The sequence below is a fragment of the Pseudochaenichthys georgianus genome, chromosome 3 (assembly GCF_902827115.2).
Source record: "Pseudochaenichthys georgianus chromosome 3, fPseGeo1.2, whole genome shotgun sequence".
NCBI lineage: Eukaryota > Metazoa > Chordata > Actinopteri > Perciformes > Channichthyidae > Pseudochaenichthys > Pseudochaenichthys georgianus.
The window spans coordinates 44,729,624-44,749,199 of NC_047505.1; the positions used below are offsets into that span (position 1 = coordinate 44,729,624).

The 19,576-nt window shown below is 39.3% G+C and overlaps 1 protein-coding gene and 1 pseudogene across 1 annotated transcript; both read right to left on the reverse strand.

Annotated features, from left to right (window-relative positions):
* Positions 1–1,860: 1,860 nt before the first annotated feature.
* nmbb (neuromedin Bb) lies at positions 1,861–2,838 on the reverse strand. The gene is made up of 3 exons (XM_034079782.2): positions 2,575–2,838; positions 2,149–2,318; positions 1,861–2,060 (listed from the first exon to the last, which is right to left on the reverse strand). The coding sequence occupies exons 1-3, from the start codon at positions 2,738–2,740 to the stop codon at positions 2,010–2,012; spliced, it is 387 nt and encodes a 128-aa protein (XP_033935673.1). The 5' UTR covers positions 2,741–2,838; the 3' UTR covers positions 1,861–2,009.
* A 3,659-nt stretch (positions 2,839–6,497) lies between these two features.
* LOC117440070 (signal peptidase complex catalytic subunit SEC11A-like) lies at positions 6,498–18,046 on the reverse strand (annotated as a pseudogene).
* Between the last annotated feature and the right edge of the window lie 1,530 nt (positions 18,047–19,576).

Genomic DNA, 19,576 nt, shown 5'->3' on the forward strand with positions numbered 1-19,576 from the left:
CCACTCCCCAAATCAGGAGAGATTGCTGACACCTGATTTGGGTTGACTGCTCAGCTACAAGTATGGGTGCCTGAGCAGTCAGTCTTTCTCTCCTCTTGGGTTGCTTGGCTCTACTGGACCTTGGGTTGTTTGTGCTTTCTTTATATACTGATGCATGTTCACACTACACACATTACTGATTAACTGACTTCATAGTTAATTTAGTTTCTTTAAATAAATGCACTTCAATTGGATGAATCATGTGTGGTCTCCTTCCTTTGTCCGTCCTTGAGCCAGGGCGTGACACACTCCACTATGCTGTTGTAGTATTTACTGTATCCGAAGCTCTTAATATGATTGCTCATATTTCAAGCCATCTTTTTCCCGGCCCCTTGCTTTGAATCATTTTAATCAACCGGCCCCCATTCCAAACTAATTGAATAGCCCTGGTCTAGAGGCACAAACAGAACACTAACACAAGAACACAGTCAAAGACAAACAATGAACCAACAATGACAGACAGACAAATAACTTAAATACACACAAGACTAATCACACAAACAAGACACAGGTGAGGAGGGAGGAGAAAACACAGGGGCACCAGGTGAACACAATCGGGTAATTAGGTAGGAGGGGAAAACAGACAGACAGCAACAGGCAAGACAGGAGGTGAAGACTTTTCAAAATAAAACATGAAACCAAAGACAGAAAAAGACAAGACAAAAAACAACCCAGACAGATCGTGACAGAACTCAGTTAATGATATTCAAATGTTGTAATCAACAAAAGTGTTGGACACATTTTAGAAACTCCTCGAGCAATGCAATACTGTTCAACAGCACCAATTCTCCAAGATGACTAAGTTAAATCAATGCCTTGAAGGTTTGTCCAGAAATGCAACAGTTTAACCTCCATGAGGGATGGATTGGTTGTTGAACTGTTTTATTAAAAATGTTATTGTACATAGAACTGTAGTCTACATAATAAACTGGCGACTGAGTAATTTATAGGGCCAAATATGTTGAGTTATAGAAATCAAGAGTATAAAACTCAGGACTCTCTGTTTGTGTGTCCGCCCACCACTCACTACTCTGAACACAGAACATATTCCTCATCTTGAAGCTGACGTAAAGCATCAGACAACGCATTGTGGGAGAGATATTAAAAAAGCCTATACCAGAATGAACAATGGATCAGCCGAAGGCAAGGACTGGTCCATCTCGCCTCACCACTATTGATCGAGAGAACAGATCATCCCTTTATGCAAAGGACAGGGGAGGTACAAAAGATGATATCGATTCCATGTATTCAGGAATCTAAAAAAAATGATATAAGCTGCCTACATTTGTATTTATGTAAGTGTTATTTTGTGTTAAAAACAGATCTTACTCATGCTGAACAATGAGTTGTTGTTGGACCTATAAATAAGGGATGTGAAGGTCACATGTACCAGAAAAAAAGAAGCTGGAGAACTCCATTTAAAAGTTTTAACAGTCATTTTAACAGTTTTCTGGAATTTTTTAACCCATTAACTATAATTTGTAATGTTTTTGTTCAGCCCTTAATGAGCTCTCATTGAAGAGGCTTTTAGACCATGGATATATCCCATAACATATTTTATATAATGTTCATTGTTGATGACCAATATTCCAATAAACAAATAGCAGAAACCCAGTGGTATATAGCCATAATGAAGTAATGATGTGCTTATAGGATTGCAGTGAATCAAACCTGATGTATACAAATAGGTCATCATTTATCTGCAGCAGATCAAACTCAGAGCAGTGCAAATAATAATTTTATTTAATAAAAATAATTTTAAACAACAAGACAATGTCAAATATCATCATCAAAATAAATGGAAAAAAACCTTTACGTGCATTTCCGATGGCACACGAACAGTATGACAGTTACAGGTAATTACAATCATGATGAGCAAGAGACAGTAAACTGTGTCTAATGTATTTTTTTTAACCCATGATGCCAGGTGACCTCGGATCCGTGTTCATGCGAGCCTGACATCCTCTGTATCACTTTCTGCTTTGGATGTAGCTTTCTATAATCTTCATCAACACGTCGTCCTGAAACAGAGAACACGAGAACAAGTTTTAATATCGATTGTTTGTCATTTTGAGCGTCAAAAAACGTCTGGTAATTAGTGGTGCTCACCGGATTTGTCGTGCTTCTCTCTTGTGTATTCACCCGCAGGAACTGGTGGAAAAGCTCCGTGAGGGTGCTCTGCTCAGCGGGCAGAGAGACTTCCAGAGCATCAACCCCCTGCCTCTCCTCTGAGGACAGCAGCGGGGGATCCATCACGCTCTTCTTCCCCATGAAATGTCCTGTCGAATCAAAGAAGACGCTCGTTAACATAGAATTAATAAAAAATAATTAAATCAAATAAAGAATTAAAATAAGTCAGACTTGGCGAGGTGGAAATCCTTTAGGGACAAAATTAACATTGTTAGAGAAAAAATAATGTGATCATGTTAAAAGATGTAACGTATTGCACCTTACATTTATGTTAAAATACATGTAATGTATTTCTATACACAAATGACTGATTGGTCAATAGTTGTTATAGATGATGATTCTTACCTGTAGCCCAAAGATTCCCTCTTGGATTCACTTTGATTTTAGCAACTTTATTCCTTAGCTCAGTCAGGTCGAAACTGACAGCGACGGTAAAAGTCATGAAAGAAAAGAAGAGGAGATAAGCAAATAAGCCACACTGGCAAACATTATTCAGAGAAAACCCTCTCATCTCAGCGCGAAGTGGCAAACTGTTCTCCAGGGCACAAATGTCCAAGTGTGTCCTGTTGGTGTGGATTGCTCAGACGCGACTGCTTTTATGCTCTCCTGCGGGGCGGGCTGTGTTTATGTTGCGTGTACTTTTCATTAAGCCAGCTGCATTAATCGAAATGTAGTCATTGTCAGGATTTCGTTGGACCGCGCCTCTGGCTGTGCGTATTTTACGCACCACACCATTTGTCTTTAACCCGGGGCAGATAGAAATGTTGGTTGAAAAACAGTCTTCTCAGCTACCTAATTACACAGGCAGAAATATATCAGTGCTGAAACTCTCAGTGGAGATGATTCATTGAGCTTTAACTTTACTTTCCTCTGTTAAAGGTTTGCAGGTTGCAGTTTTTGTTGATATGACTTCACTATATTTGAAATGTTTTCAAATAGATTCATCAGACTACAATGCATATCAAGCCACAAATATCTGCCATAACACACACTTTATTGTCACCTTTAATAAGACAAGGCAAGTTTATTTATACAGCACATTTTTAACACCAAGGCAATTCAAAGTGCTTTAAAAAACAATAATACAAATAAATAGATCAATAAAGTTACATTTAAATACACTGAAAGCCAAAATATAACAAATACAATTTTTTAAATATAGAATAAAGTTTAAAAAGGTTGCAGTGAATACAAGTTTCATACACACTGATATCATTTCACAGAAGTTGTGATGTTGGTGTAAATGATGTGGATCCACACAATGTCAGAGATGACAACCAATGCTTCCCTGTAGCAACACATATAGTAATTTCCCACACAGGTCCCTCAAACCCCCCACGCTCTAAGGGCCGGCCCTGGCCCCTGACAATAAGCAACATGACATTTGGCCAGTTGCAGCATGCTGCTGTGATCACCATCAGTCCTCCGTGGACAGAGAACCTGCTGATTCTCACGGCTAATTTAGAGCTGATCAGACAGACAGCCTCTTCGTCACTTCGGGGTGCTAAAGTTGCAAGTTTAGTGGAAAGGCTGCAGTTTGCATCTTGCTCTTTACCTGACCTTTGGCATTCACACACACTTGCAGCTGAATGTCAGTCTAATTAGTAGACTCTGCCCATCACTTTTACTAAATTCACAAATCAGATCAAAAGAGACAGCCATGGTTCTTTCAACACTATATTTTCATTAAAGAGGTGATATTTGCCTCTCAAACTCAAAACATTTGATTCATCAAGGCACCAATTATTTCTAGGGTTACCTTGTGTTGCTTTGTTTATTTATTAAAATGAAAAGTTGACAGAAGTTCATGCTCACTCCACATCTGACTCTGTCCCAATAACAGAACCTAAAGTCGTTTTATAAATGAAACTGCTTTGATCAGGTCAGTTTTTTAACGTGTGATTTTCTCATATCCACTTGTGACCACTGAAGCACACTTTTGTCAACAGTCATTTAAAAAAGGCCCTATAACAGTCCCCAGGGTCAAGGTCTTTGAGGTGTAATGAAACATTGACCAAATGCAATTTCAGTCAGAGTTCAATCTGGAAGGTGATGTCTTTCAAATACATTTCCAGAAGAAATTGCTTTTTATTCCCTAAAATAAATACTTGATATAGAACACACCTGCTTTTGCTATAATTACTGTGATGGAAACCTCTGAAGCAATGGAGACGAAACTCAGAGAGACATGGGGAGAGATGGAACTTTGGATAATACATTAAAGAGTATTGTTGTTAAGCCTGATTGCTGGACGATTAAGGATATTAACATAATCTGTGATAATAGTAGAAATACCTTATTATTCAATACCTTATAATCTGAAAGTATTTAATTTTAAATGTTTCTGATCTGCCAACATATATTTATCCCCACTATTTGACATGTTTGGTCATTGGAAATATAAAAATTAATTAAAAACATCTGGTCATTCAATTCAAAGTTCATCGTGAGAGCTGGAAGAACATGTCCGTCAGTCTTTTTGACTTGTTTCCTCCTCCCTTTATGACACCGTTCTGAGTGTCTGTGTGTGTTAAGGCATCCTGATACTGTAGATTAGCACTGAGGTGCTGATTGACTCAAACTCTTCTTCATCAAAGCTCAAGCCATATTTCAACCCCACCCCCCCCATATTGCTCTGCTTTTGTGTGGCCCATTCAATGAGCACTGTAGTTAATCCTCCAGTGAATCAGAGGCTCATGTGCCTGCATTCCTCACGCTATCCGTGATAGGAGAGGTTGGGAAGACATCAAACTGCTCCAAGACACATGGAACCTTGTATTATAGAAGCCTCTGAAGCCCTCGCTCGTACAATAGGGTTGTCTGCTTGAGCCCACTGAGCAGAAAGGTGAAGAGAAGAGTCCCCTCTCATCAGAAAGGTGAAGAAAATAATCCCCTCTCATCAGAAAGGTGAAGAGAAGAATCCCCTCATCTCGCCCTTGTGCTTCCTTGCAGGGGGCTGGGGGGTGAAGGTTTGTGTTAGTCATTTACCATGCGAGAATCATATACTCATCAGTCCATAGCAGAGAAATGCTATTGTAAGTTAAAGGTGAGCTAGTCGGATATGCCCCCTTCTCAATGATTCTAAATGTTATATTAATTTACCATTTACCGTTTGATCAAATATTAATTACCAGAAATAAATATTCTTGTCCATAAAACATCGGTTTAAACAAATAGATTACCTTATATAATTGACTCTTCCCCCCCCTTTTCTTACATACAATAATTTAGGAGTCCATTTAAGCATGGTATAGATTATAATCTATTAATCGAGAAGTTATTGGGTGGCTGAGGGTGTCATTACTGAGAAATGTCAGTCAACAAAATCAAAGCCCTAAATTTGAAAACAGGTTTGCATTCCTCCACTTAAGGTGACGTTATCATTGGAAACAATAAAAGCTAATTGTTTTGATGTAGAATCTATAAATTGAAATGTTAGAATGGTTGTATTGTAACCTGAGTTTTGTGCAGCCTTTAATTTGACCAGGTGGAAGCATCGTCAATGGCAAACACTGATGGTTTATTTGGAGCTTCGGCCGGAGAATTCACAAGACATGTTCTGTGCCACAAGTTGACACAGAGGTTGCCACACCAAATCTGAAGAACTCTTCTGTAGTTCGAGGTTTTAAATAGTTCGGAGTGTAATAATCAACATTCTTTATCAGTGAGACTAAACAAATGTGGACCCTGAATCTAACGAGAGCTGTCGTCCATAGAAAATATTGTGCGCCAGGGAACCTATGTTCCAGAAAGAAGGGCCTCTAGATGTCCCTGAAGGCCTGAACAATAAATTACTCATGTCAGCTTGTGCTCGGACATAGCCTCATCAATGCACCCAAGCTGCCCCTCCTTAAGAGAGATAGCTGCAATACCCAAGGCCGTAGACCTATGCCATGAGAAAGGAGACTGTGAAAGGAGAAAACGATGAACTGTGTCAAAGGTTGAATACCTAAGCAGATGATTCCCTAACAATTACAAATACATAAATACTTGTTTTTCCATACCTGAGACAATTCTACATGCCCTTTTTTATTATTGTAGTGTAACCCTAACCCTATATAGCAGTGGTAGGCCACACTGTTAAGGCTATTGCTCCATTGTGCTATGTCCTAAGACAGGCATTGTAGTAAAACTGTAGCATGGGGGGCTAACTTTACTCGCTCATTTGACAGCTATAAACGGCAATGTGGGAATTAAGAAAATAGTTAACCGTTTTTAATTGCTGGACACTCTTATTATTCCAAACTATTGCCAAGCCTGGAAAACAGTTTTTCTAAATCATTTATTTTCCAGGAATTGCATCACTGTTGTAACCCCAGTATATGAATATAAACAGATATAGGCACAACAGGTGCCATAACAAAAAGAGACAGAGTTATAATAATCCATATTGGATGGAAAACAGATTTCATATTTAATAATATTCATATTCAGTTGTCATAAAATACTTCACATATTTTTTCAAAGTCCATGAACAACAGGAAATAAAGACTTAATTTATCTGGATGAATGCTGTTTCACATTCTGAGGATTACAAATAAAGATTTCCAAACTAAACCTAGCCTACCCCTCACAAAAATATTTTTAAAGCTTGTTGTCTTTTTTTCAAATGTAAACACTCTATCCACGTTTCTACAAAATGTTCAAACAAATGGTACAAAAAAGCCAGTTGGGTTTGACAAAATCTAACTGAATTCTGTTTTGAAAGGCATGACTGAGGTTTCCTGGACGTAGTTTATCCTTCCTGGGTCCTGAAGTCTGGGGACCTCACTCCCGATGGACCAGCACGAAGAGACCCAGCAAGAAGAGGACAGCATACTGCGGGAGGAGAACAAGACATTTAACAAATCAGACGATCATGCTGAACATCACTAAGCTTAAAAAAAAATCTTGTAAACTGACTCTAGTGCTATAGAGTCGACCCACTTACTTTGAACTTGGGGTAATCATTCATGAGAATGGTGACAATTCCGATGTATGGCACAAACCTGGAGAAAATAAAAAATGTTAACCATAAGGAGATTTTATAGATGCATCATATTGCATATTAAAACAACAGTATTTACAAAGTGCTTTACATAAAATACGTTTTACAGGAGGATAACTACAGCAGTAAACAAAGGTCCAATTAAGAACAGATCAGGACTTTACACAACCTTAAAGTGCATAGGGAGTGATTCACATTACAACCAGCTTATTAAAGTGTGTTTCATAAAGGGCTTTAGAAGGCGAACCTAGATGTGCAAGCCTACTATCCTCAGGCAGTTAAGTTTGTAACTCATAACATTTTCTGCTGTGTATATAAATAAATATCAATAACTTATCTTTGGTAGCATATTGGATACAATTAGATATTGGGAAGCATACATGATTGGGGCTCAAGCAGTTCAATTAGAAATGAATGCAAAACATTTCAAGACAACTCAAATGATCAGAAGACGCCTTCGTGAGAAACGCCTTCAGGTATTATTTCATAAGCCTGATCGCCATTATTGGAGCTGACCGCTATCCTTAAGCAAAATCATTGCTTATTTCACACAATCGAGTGGATTTAAAGCCACCGTTACAAACGTGGCACTAATAGAAAGTATTCCTTTAACTTTTAGTTAGAAAAAAAGACTGATTTATAGATCTTACAGTGCTTTGGCAGGTTCATCCGCTTAAGCTAACATGAGATATGTATGGCTTTCTGAAGCAAAAGGGTGACAAAGAGGTGCCAATAATAAACATCTCTCTTGATGTATTTCTGAGAAACTCCCCTACAGGTGCAGCAGTGTGTTCTGGGGAAAGTAATGCTGTGCTGTCATCCAGTTTTTCTAGTTTTACAACTCAAGTACAAATATTTTGATGAAAACAAGGTGTGGTTCATTGGTGTGATCAAGCTAAAGAGAGAAGTATGGTTGATGCACTGACTGAGGCTTCAGTGTCTCTGGTCAAACACTGCAGCTAAAGCTAAGTTGGATCCTGAGACTGTCTCTGCCTCTCTGCCTGCCTCCCCCCCCGCGGTGTGGAAGCTGAATCAGGAACGGTTAATCCCCGCTGCATATTAACTTCTGAAAATAACATGAAGACTCTTGAAACACTTGTTTTTTTTTTACATTAGGGGGCCTACACAGAATCAGAACAAGATATTCTGATATTAATCTGTGTAGCAGAGCAAGAGGTTTTTTTCTTATCAAGCTCCACTTTTGTGCAATCAGCTTCCAGTTTGTGTTCGGGCGGCAGACACCCTATCCGTTTTTAAGAGTGCACTTAAGACCTTCCTTTTTGATAAAGCTTATAGTTAGGGCTGATTAGATTCAGCCTCTAGTTTTGCTGATATAGGCTTAGTTTGTCGGGGGACACCTTACTTCTTCCTTCTCTCTGTCTGTACCTGTGTAGTCTCATGTTCCGAATAACCCATCTTCTCCCAAATTTCTTTTTGGTGTCTATCTACGCCGGGATCCTGAATCGTGGCTGAACCTGTCACTGTGCTCCTGCCTGACTCATCATACTACTTCACTGATGGCTCCCACAGGATTGTTAACATCCTCGTGGATTCATCTTCTTATTACGGACACATGCATTTCCAAACATTTGGACTACCTATGTTGTAAATGTATTATCTTTTCAATTTACACACGGCATCTATTGCACGTCTGTCCATCCGTCCTGGGAGAGGGATCCCTCCTCTGTTGCTCTCCCTGAGGTTTCTCCCATGTTCCCTTTAAACTGTGGGTTTTCTTTGGAAGTTTTTCCTTGTACGATGTGAGGGTCTAAGGACAGAGGGTCTAAGGACAGAGGGTGTCGTATTGTCATACTGATATTCTGTACACACTGTGAAGTCCACTGAGACAAATGTAACATTTGTGATATTGGGCTATATAAATAAACATTGATTGATTGATTGATTGATTGATTGATTGATTGATTGATTGATTGATTGAAGAGGTGAAACATTGTATAAGCTAAATATTTGATAATGAATTTCAGCCATTGAAATTAATAATATGGATTGAAGTCTTATTGCAAAGCTGAGCACACTAGCGCCGCTTTGTGGCATTGAAGAAAAAACAATAAAGACAATTAAATCTGGATTTGCAATTATTTCTCAAACAGTCGACTAATATTTCATGATTGTGAAAGCCCTATTCTTGAATGAACATCTGCTCATAGAACCATTTGAGTGTTTAATGCCCTTCCTATCTGTCGGAGCAAGGCACATAATTGACCTGCGTATCACTTAGTCTCCGATAGTAACTGTGTGTGGAGGTGCAATTCATATTTCCTGAGCACCTGCTTGTTATCAGTTTTGTTTGTAGGGAGGTGAGTAGGAAGCTCTTTTGTTCCGATTTTCCGCAACATCTCGTAAGGTAAAGGTGATTTGTTGTTGGAATGATAACAACCAGAGCGTAGTTATGGAGTTGTGCTCTTTGTTTGGATGAAGACTCAGCGGTTAATTACCCGTCTATGATAGTCACGACAACACTATCCCTCGCATACATCTGGACAAGCGCTGATGAAGAGAATGAGTTGCCTAAATCCTACCTTGTTCAATATAAATTGACTGGAAAATATAATAGAAAATCATAATCCCTCAATCTTATATACAGGACACATGTGAAATTGCTACTTTGCATATGACCTTTTTCTCAGTTTGTCACCAAACTAAGACAAACGAGGCTCAATTCCATTGGACGGTACAAGTGTCACTTTTTATGCCAGAAAACCTTGGCAACACATGATAATGTATCGTGTAAATAACCACTATTGAATGTAATATACATTTCTCTGCATTTGTTATAAAACATATTTCATCTGTGGACAGCAGAAAAGGTGACGTAATTGTGTTATTAAGCTATCAAGATATCTGGATCAATCATGGATATTTTCACATCACTTACCCCCTGGCTCGTCCCACCACGTCTTTTTTCTCCAGCCAGTGTTGGCCCTGCTTGTACAGTCCTCTGTCATCCACTGCATTGTTGTCCCCTTTGGTCAAGAACTTAATGTCTCCAGTTTCCCTGAGGACAAAATTATTTACATCAAACGTACATCAAGGCCTGATTTCAACACATTTGTCACTGGATGATTCATGATGAGTGGGAAATATCAACGCGGCCCTCTCTGAGAATTGTTTTCTCAGGTTTGCTATACAGCAGGGGTTGTCCAAACTACGGCCCGGGGGCAAAATGCGACCCTTTTCAATCGGCCCTTAGCAAATTAAAAAAGTATAATGTAATACGGCCACAATGGAAACTTGTGCTTGTCTTATATTGTACTTCTTAAATAAAATATTAGTGCTGTCAAGTTAACGCGTTAATAAACGCAACAACAAAAAGTAACGCCATAATTATTTTAACGCGATTAACGCATGTGTATTTTTTTCCTCGGCCGCCCCGTAGTTTCAGAGCGCATCGAGTTTAAAATACCATCTGCTGACAGCCCCAGCTCCTGCCGCCCGCTTGTGGCAGACCACACTTCCACGCTCACCGCAGGCACGGACTGGCCATCTGGAGGACCGGGAGGGTGTGTGTTATGTGGCCCGAGCGGCGAGAGAGAGACCTTACGTGCATTGTTGTTGTTGTTTAGATCTGGTGCTAGCTAGCATGCGCTAACGGATATAAGGAGCTGTTTAAATGAAAACAGAGGAGGACATTTCGCCACAACTGCAACCGTAGAGCACTGGAACTTTATGCAGGAAGCAGACAGCGGGGACATGAGGAGAAGTCAGCACACTCATGATTGCAGCAACTGATTGCAGCGTCCAGGCAGCTCCCGTTCGAGCATATGCCTTGAGTTGCACATAGCTCCCACACACACACACACACACACACACCACACACACACACACACACACACACACACACACACACAACCACACACACACACACACCACACACACCACACACACACACACACACACACACACACACACACACACACACACACACACACACACACACACACACACACACACACACACACACACACACACACACACACACACACACACCACACACACACACACACACAGGTGTGTTGTGTTTAATATTCATGAGAATATGTGTCATTGTTCAAATGATAATAAACATTAGCATAAAGCATATTTGTCCACTCATATGTTAATAAGAGTATTAAAAACTTGAAAATATTCCTCTAAGGTACATTTAGAACAGATAAAAAATGTGCGATTAATTTGCGATTAATCGCGATTAACTATGGACAATCATGCGATTAATCGCGATTAAATATTTTAATTGACTGACAGCCCTAATAAATATATAACTATATTACACAGTAGTATTCAGTGTTAATAAGACCACTTTTCAAATAAATTCAGTCAATTCAAGTTGGAACAATTTTCTAACAGCTTGTTATAAAAAAAATCCCAATGACTTATTTCAGGATGGCAAACTCATCAGGTATGGAAAAGGTGACAAGGAACCCGAGCCCCCGACCCACGGAATATCGGCTTTAAAATGAGGAATAACAGAGGATTTTAGCAGTCAGAACAACTAAAGCAGCAGTGTTAATAATAACAGAAAATGGTAAAGAGTCACATCTAATACAAATATATAAAAGCATTTATTTTAATTGTGTAGCAGTCAGTTTATAATTTTGGCAGCACTGTTGAGCATTTTGAAAATGTATTGTCATGCCTCTGTGCAAGGCTTAGTCTTTCTATCTTTATGGCATCTGGTGTGTAAAGTAACTACATTCATAAACTCAAGTACTATACTGGTACAATTTTGAGATACTTTGTACTTATTTAAGTATTTCAATGTTTTGCTACTTTGTTCTTCTTCCCCTCTACAGTTCAGAGGTAAATGGTGTACTTTGACTCCACTACATGTATAATACCTTTAGTTACTTTACAGATGTGGATGACTGATGTGAAATCTAATCAAGTGTTGAATCAGACTTAGTTCCACCTGGAGTAAATTCACCAGCTACCCTGCAGTATACAAATTCATTCAAACTAGCTGCACCTTTACCAGCTTTGAGAACACATTCATGATCAATCATTATAAAACATATCATATATATTATTCTGAAATGGACCAATCTGCACAATGACTACTTTACCTGTCGCTACTTTGCACTATATTTTGATGAGAATACTTTACTTGAGGAACATTTTGAATGCAGTACTTTTACTAACAGAGTATTCCTTCCTACACTCTGGTACTTCTACTTTTACTTCAAGTACAAGACCTGAGTACTTCTACTTTTACTCAAGTACAAGATTGAGTACTTCTACTTTAATCAAGTACAAGATCTGAGTACTTCTACTTTTACTCAGTACAAGACCTGAGTACTTCTACTTTTACTCAAGTACAAGATCTGAGTACTTCTACTTTTAACTTTAGTACAAGATCTGAAGTGCTTCTACTTTTACTCAAGTACAAGATCTATACTTATTACCACCCCTCCGTTATCGCCTATGAAAAAAAAACTATTAGAAAACGAAGGCTAAAGCTAACGTTAGCACATAGTGAAAATGTATGCTAGCTAGCTAGCTCAACAATAATATTGCGACAGAAAACTTTTCAGTGCACATCACGCTCTGCGCTCCGACAGGGAGCTCTGCTGTGAACACCTGAGCGGCCCGTTCTAACAGCTGTTCACCAGCGGTCCAGTCTGTGCCACAGTGACTCCGGACCACACAGTTAATATTAACGAACGCACCCGTAGGTAATGTAGCTGCTGAAGCTAGACCATCATGAGCAGCAGAGCCTTATTATACATCCATGAGCAGAGCCGACAGGCAGGCAGACTCGAGCACACAGCTCGCGCTTCATTATAATATATAAAAAAAGAACACCATGCGTGTCATGATGGCACATAACAGCTCGCGGCCGCAGATTACTCCGGGTCCCAGACCCCCCCCATACCCCAAAATATTTTATTGCAGATCTACATGAATCACACAAACGACCTATTTTGGATTCAAAACGGCGAATTTCGCCGAAAGGTGAGTGATTTTCATGCCTGTATTTATTATAACAAGCGTGAAATACACCCTTCCAATTTCTCCTCATTATAAATCACTCTGAGGCTTCTGTTTTAAGGGATGAGCTGCCAACACTCACAAGCATCATTTACCTATGACTACGACTTATACTGAACTTATGAGGCAATAGGCCAGCCCTTTGTATATGTTTCTGTATGTGGCCCTCTGTGAAGAGTTTGGACACCCCTGGTATACAGGCATGGGACTCAGTGATACTGAAAAGTAACACTAAATCACGGTCAGAACATTAATACAATGTGTTTTCTCCTACTTTTCATGGATCTTGAGCACTCTGTGTACTATGGGATATCTCTGCCTTCTATCCTGAAGACGACAATCTCTCCGACTCTCTGATGGGGTCCTCTACCCTGTTGGTTGAGAAACAGCAGGTCTCCTCTGTGGAAAGCTGGCTCCATACTCCCACTGAAATGAATGGTGGATACATATTATTAAAATTAGTTACTAACATTTAGATTGTTTCCATTGGTGCCAAATGTCATATGGGATGCCTATCCCGACCTTTGTGTAACAGACATATCCACAACTTGTGGCAGCAAGTCATGTCTTTTTAGAGTTGAAAAATATCTAAATGGTCGCAGTGTGGAATTGTTGGAAAAATTGGAAAACAATAAACAGACGAAGCCAATATCAAATGTGCAAAACAACAATGAGGTATCAACAATAACTCTCCAACTGGACTTGCATATTAATTATGAACTGACAAAACTAAAAGCCTTTTCTAGTCAAAGGAAAGACTTCAGTGAATAATCAGGAAGATTAAATAATGAAATACAGGAATAACAAAAAACACCAATCATTTGGACATCTTGCATTCAATCGTACTTATCCTAACAGTTTGATCGAAATACAACAGTTATAAAACTGCTGCGTACATCGGTGCTACTCACAACCAACCCAACAGACATGCATGAGAGGACACATTTTCACAAAGCTTCACACATTTTCTTCGGTAATTATGCACACATGGCATGCTTTCACATAATTAAAAAGCAATACAATTTATGCTGTGTTGCAGAAGGATCTATTTTCATACATTTGTTGACAAACATTGCTGTATTAAGTATTTATTAATGCAACTTCTAGTGACCAGGGGATATTATGTTTTGTGAAACAGTTACAAGGCAGATAGCAAACAGAAGTGTTGTTGAATATCTTCAGCCATTTTGACTCTTCTACCACAGAACAACAGGAAGTCGTGTAATGGCCCTGAAGTAGCGTTTTGCATTGTGTCCTTTATACTATTACAGTTGAAGTTTAAACGACTACAGTCACTGCGTGCAGGGTTGCAATCTACTTTATTGAAATGATTATTGTATAATAATAATAATAATAAGTTCCATTTATAAAGCACTTCATATTTGAATTCAAATCCCGAAGTGCTACAAGTAGTGAGCATGAACAGTATAAATAAACATTACACAACACGGTAGAATTAATAAAAAAAGCAATAAAAAAAATAAAAAAAAATAAAAGGGTGATAAAAATGTCTAGGCAAAGGCTCTTTTGAAGAGATAAGAGATGGGTTTTGAGGCCTTTTTTAAAAGCCTCCACGGTCTGTGGTGCTCTCATCACCAGATTGTTGCCAATACACAGCCCTACAAATGTGTGTCAATGTAGCATAGATCACATTTTCACCATGTGCAACCAAAGCCTCAATCTCTTACGGCCCGTCCACACTACAGCTTCGACAGCTTCAAAAACTAGGGATGTCCCGATCACCTTTTTTGCTCCCGATCCGATTCCGATCATTTGATTTTGACAATCTGCCGATACCGATTTTTCCCGATCCGATCTTTATGCAATGCATTAAGAGAAAAAAAAGGTAACAGATAACGGCTGGTCATCCAACGCGATGAATTCAGCTATCTTGGCTGTTATTGTGTTGGCCTTTTCACTGTTCTGGGGCAGTTTCTCTTTCCTTTTAAAAGTCTCTGAAAGTGTTGGTTGTTTCAGTGCCGTTACTTGAGTGGCCGCTGTGTACTCGCCGTGTTGTTGTTGGTGTTTGTTTCTCAGGTAGCGTATTAGATTGGTCGTGTTGAACGTAGCTCTGTTCTTTCCACCACGCGGAACCTCTGCCTTGCAAACATTGCATCTGGCTGTTACACTGCCTTCGCTTTCAATTTTATAATACTTCCAAACTCACCAGCTGAACGTAGCCTCTCGTTAGCTTACTGCTACTATTAGACACTGCGCCCTGCCCACTCTGTTGCCAGATTTCAGAGAAATAAGCAACCAGGTCTATGACAACAAGCCCAAAGAAAGCAACACATACATGATGTTGTGTAATTTTAAACCAAAACTAAGTCCTCAGCATGACTTTAAGACGTGAACATGGTCATTTTTTGTTTTGTAACATTAAATTTAAAAAAAAATCCCGATCCCCGATTTTTGGAAAATCACGTGATCGGCTCCGATCCCCGATCACGTGATCGGATCGGGACATCTCTATCAAAAACGGTTTCCAACGCGTCTGCCCATTCACTTTGAATGGGGTGACGTCACTTTTCGCCGAACTGCATTGTGGGAAGCAGAGCGGAGCTTTCCTGGCGTTTCAGGCTGCAAAAGTTGAGCAATGTTCAACTTTTGAAGCTTCTGAAGCTTTCGGTGGAAGCGCCAGCCAATCAAATCATATGCCAGTACAAGCTCTAGCCAATCAAACCGCTGCTTGTGTGTCAGGGGCGGGAGATTCATGTGATTGGTTGTTGGTCGAGTTTCAGACACGCCCAGCTCCAAGCTTTTTTTGAAGCTGTAGTGTGGACGGGCCGTTAGTGTCTAGCGATCATAATTCAAAGCTGCACAAGAGAAAATATTAACACCCACAAAAACCTAAACGCCCCCAACTATTGAGGCCCACATGTGACTTGCCTGCCCTAAATAAATAACAGTCCTTGGACTCTTTATTTGTTGTTTACTCTGAGCGAAATAATTGAACTAGTCATGCAGAACCACAAACCCTAGTTATTTATAATATCACAACACTAGCTCTCATCAGCAGAGGCAAGTCCAAATAAAGGCAAAAATAAATGTAACCCTCCAACCCAAATCTGACCAATGCACTGCTTTCATCAATCATAAATATTGTGTTTTACATTAGATTGCCTCAAGGCCCTATGATATCCTCCACAGTAGGCATTTCTACATGTGAAATTGCTGATCACCACATCCACTGAACTTTGAGTCGTTTAGTCAACTTTGTTACACCTATGATGTTCCCGGTCAAATATGACTGACATAGGAAATGACTGGGCAACTCTAGATTATGTTCATCCACATAGTACACACTCGCAAATCGACAAAATGTTAATTTTGGAATCCATTTTCCACGTCTGTTATCGTATGTTTACTGCAGTTATTCATGTTAACCAGTATTCTGACTGAGACAATGTTTACAGCTTAAAAGGGTGTTAAATCAAATGTGGTGATGCTTTTTCTGTTAATGTAAGAGCAGTTAAAACACAGTCAAATTTGACCGGGAACACCAAAGTAACGGGGGAGAAACCAAAGGAGGGTTAAATACCAACACATGTGACTTACCTGAGAACAACAACAATCGGACTCTCGCTGCCGGTGACGACCATCAATCCCTTCCAGATCATCAGCGCAGAGGAAACTATCATACCAAAGTTCAGCACCTGGTAATAGAGCTGCAAACACAAATAATATTAAAATTGCATTTCTTATTACAGCCTCTCAAAACACACGTCTGCATGTAGAGGTTAACTCCTGATTGTTTCCCACCATATGTTTGAGATAACATTACATTCAGTGGTGAAGTACTAGTAAGCAAATCCATAAGTGGAAGAAGTACTCATATCTTGTACTTGTACTATTGTAGGAATACTGTGTTACTAGTTAAAGTCCTGCAATCAAAATGTAAATGTACAGAAGTCTTAGCATCAAAACATACATAAAGTACCAACATTGAAAGTACTCTTTATGCAGATTTCCGATATTTTAATAATAGTATGTGTCTTGATTAAAATTATTTAAGTATTTATGTGCTTAATCTGCTTATCAAAGCTGGTAAAGGTGCAGCTAATTGTAATTAATGTGTATACTGCAGGGTAGCTTTTGTATTTACTCCAGGTTTTAATGAGTCTTACTCAAGCGTTTAATATAATTCTTCAAAATCTGAAAATTAACTAATTTATATTAAATAAATGTTGTGAAGTAAAGGTACAATATGTACCTCTGCATTGTAGTGGGGTCGAAGTACATAGTAGCAGAACATTGAAATACAAAGTAAAATTCCCTCAAATTGTACTAAAGTACATTACAGAGTAAATGTACTTAGTTTCTTTACACCACTGCATATGTTTGAGATAACATTATATTCAATGGTGAAATACTAGTTAGCAAATCTGACTTTAGCTAACGGTGCCATGACAATAGTGTTAAAATGAGGAACAACATGGCTAGCGACACTGAAGTCAAGAGTATTGTTTAAACAAGGTTACAAGGTGTATTTCAAACTACGGAATAAGGGGTTATTTTGAGAGATGATTAAGCATGAAACAGTTCTCTTGAAATGTTGCTAACAAGTGACAGACAGCTACAGTGTTGAAAAGCGTTTGGTGGCTAGTTATCGTTAGCTTTGTATTTCTACCATACAAAGAGACGGTGGTCACATCAGAGCAAATGTCCGGGTACATACCTGCCGCTTATTCATGCGACGAACATCGTCGAGAAAGTCTAAAGACAACATCGTGGCAAATACTACTGTGTAGAAAAAGCACCTAAATCACATCAAAACGTTTTAAAGTAACGAGCATATGGATGCACGAGCAAGCGCTGAAAACTGATGGGGCAGGCAAGGGGAGCTTCGTCCCATTCTTCTTGAAGTGTTGGCCGTACAGGCATTCCCTGTTTCTTCCACTAAGCAGCAGTAGTTGCTTTTCCTGGGGTTAGGCTATAATGATTGCAGGTTTTGTGCAAATTTCGGTAGTCACCTCAGGTACTTTTTGTCATAGTTCCTTCTTTGCCTAGTATCACTTTTGATAGGCTTATAATGCAGTTTGTGTGTGCTCTGAGACGTGTTACTCAGATTTATGAATTGGAAGAAAATGTTGTGTCTAATATTCTTGTTTTGTTTCAGGATCTGAGGTGCTACCTCATTCTTAAGGGGGGAGGTGTAACGGCCCCTAGGCCTTAGGTCCCGGTTAGCCACTCCCCAAATCAGGAGAGATTGCTGACACCTGATTTGGGTTGACTGCTCAGCTACAAGTATGGGTGCCTGAGCAGTCAGTCTTTCTCTCCTCTTGGGTTGCTTGGCTCTACTGGACCTTGGGTTGTTGTGCTTCTTTATATACTGATGCATGTTCACACTACACACATTACTGATTAACTGACTTCATAGTTAATTTAGTTTCTTTAAATAAATGCACTTCAATTGGATGAATCATGTGTGGTCTCCTTCCTTTGTCCGTCCTTGAGCCAGGGCGTGACACACTCCACTATGCTGTTGTAGTATTTACTGTATCCGAAGCTCTTAATAGATTGCTCATATTTCAAGCCATTTTTCCCGGCCCCTTGCTTTGAATCATTTTAATCAACCGGCCCCCATTCCAAACTAATTGAATAGCCCTGGTCTAGAGGCACAAACAGAACACTAACACAAGAACACAGTCAAAGACAAACAATGAACCAACAATGACAGACAGACAAATAACTTAAATACACACAAGACTAATCACACAAACAAGACACAGGTGAGGAGGGAGGAGAAAACACAGGGGCACCAGGTGAACACAATCGGGTAATTAGGTAGGGGGGAAAACAGACAGACAGCAACAGGCAAGACAGGAGGTGAAGACTTTTCAAAATAAAACATGAAACCAAAGACAGAAAAAGACAAGACAAAAAACAACCCAGACAGATCGTGACAGAACTCAGTTAATGATATTCAAATGTTGTAATCAACAAAAGTGTTGGACACATTTTAGAAACTCCTCGAGCAATGCAATACTGTTCAACAGCACCAATTCTCCAAGATGACTAAGTTAAATCAATGCCTTGAAGGTTTGTCCAGAAATGCAACAGTTTAACCTCCATGAGGGATGGATTGGTTGTTGAACTGTTTTATTAAAAATGTTATTGTACATAGAACTGTAGTCTACATAATAAACTGGCGACTGAGTAATTTATAGGGCCAAATATGTTGAGTTATAGAAATCAAGAGTATAAAACTCAGGACTCTCTGTTTGTGTGTCCGCCCACCACTCACTACTCTGAACACAGAACATATTCCTCATCTTGAAGCTGACGTAAAGCATCAGACAACGCATTGTGGGAGAGATATTAAAAAAGCCTATACCAGAATGAACAATGGAT

Excerpts from the sequence above, each read along its gene's own strand:
- nmbb (XM_034079782.2), bottom strand. The coding sequence starts at position 2,740 with ATGAGAGGGTTTTCTCTGAATAATGTTTGCCAGTGTGGCTTATTTGCT. Across the intron at positions 2,319-2,574 it reads AGGGAATCTTTGGGCTACAG|GACATTTCATGGGGAAGAAG; the intron begins GTAAGAATCATC and ends TTGATTCGACAG. Across the intron at positions 2,061-2,148 it reads AGAGAAGCACGACAAATCCG|GACGACGTGTTGATGAAGAT; the intron begins GTGAGCACCACT and ends TCTCTGTTTCAG.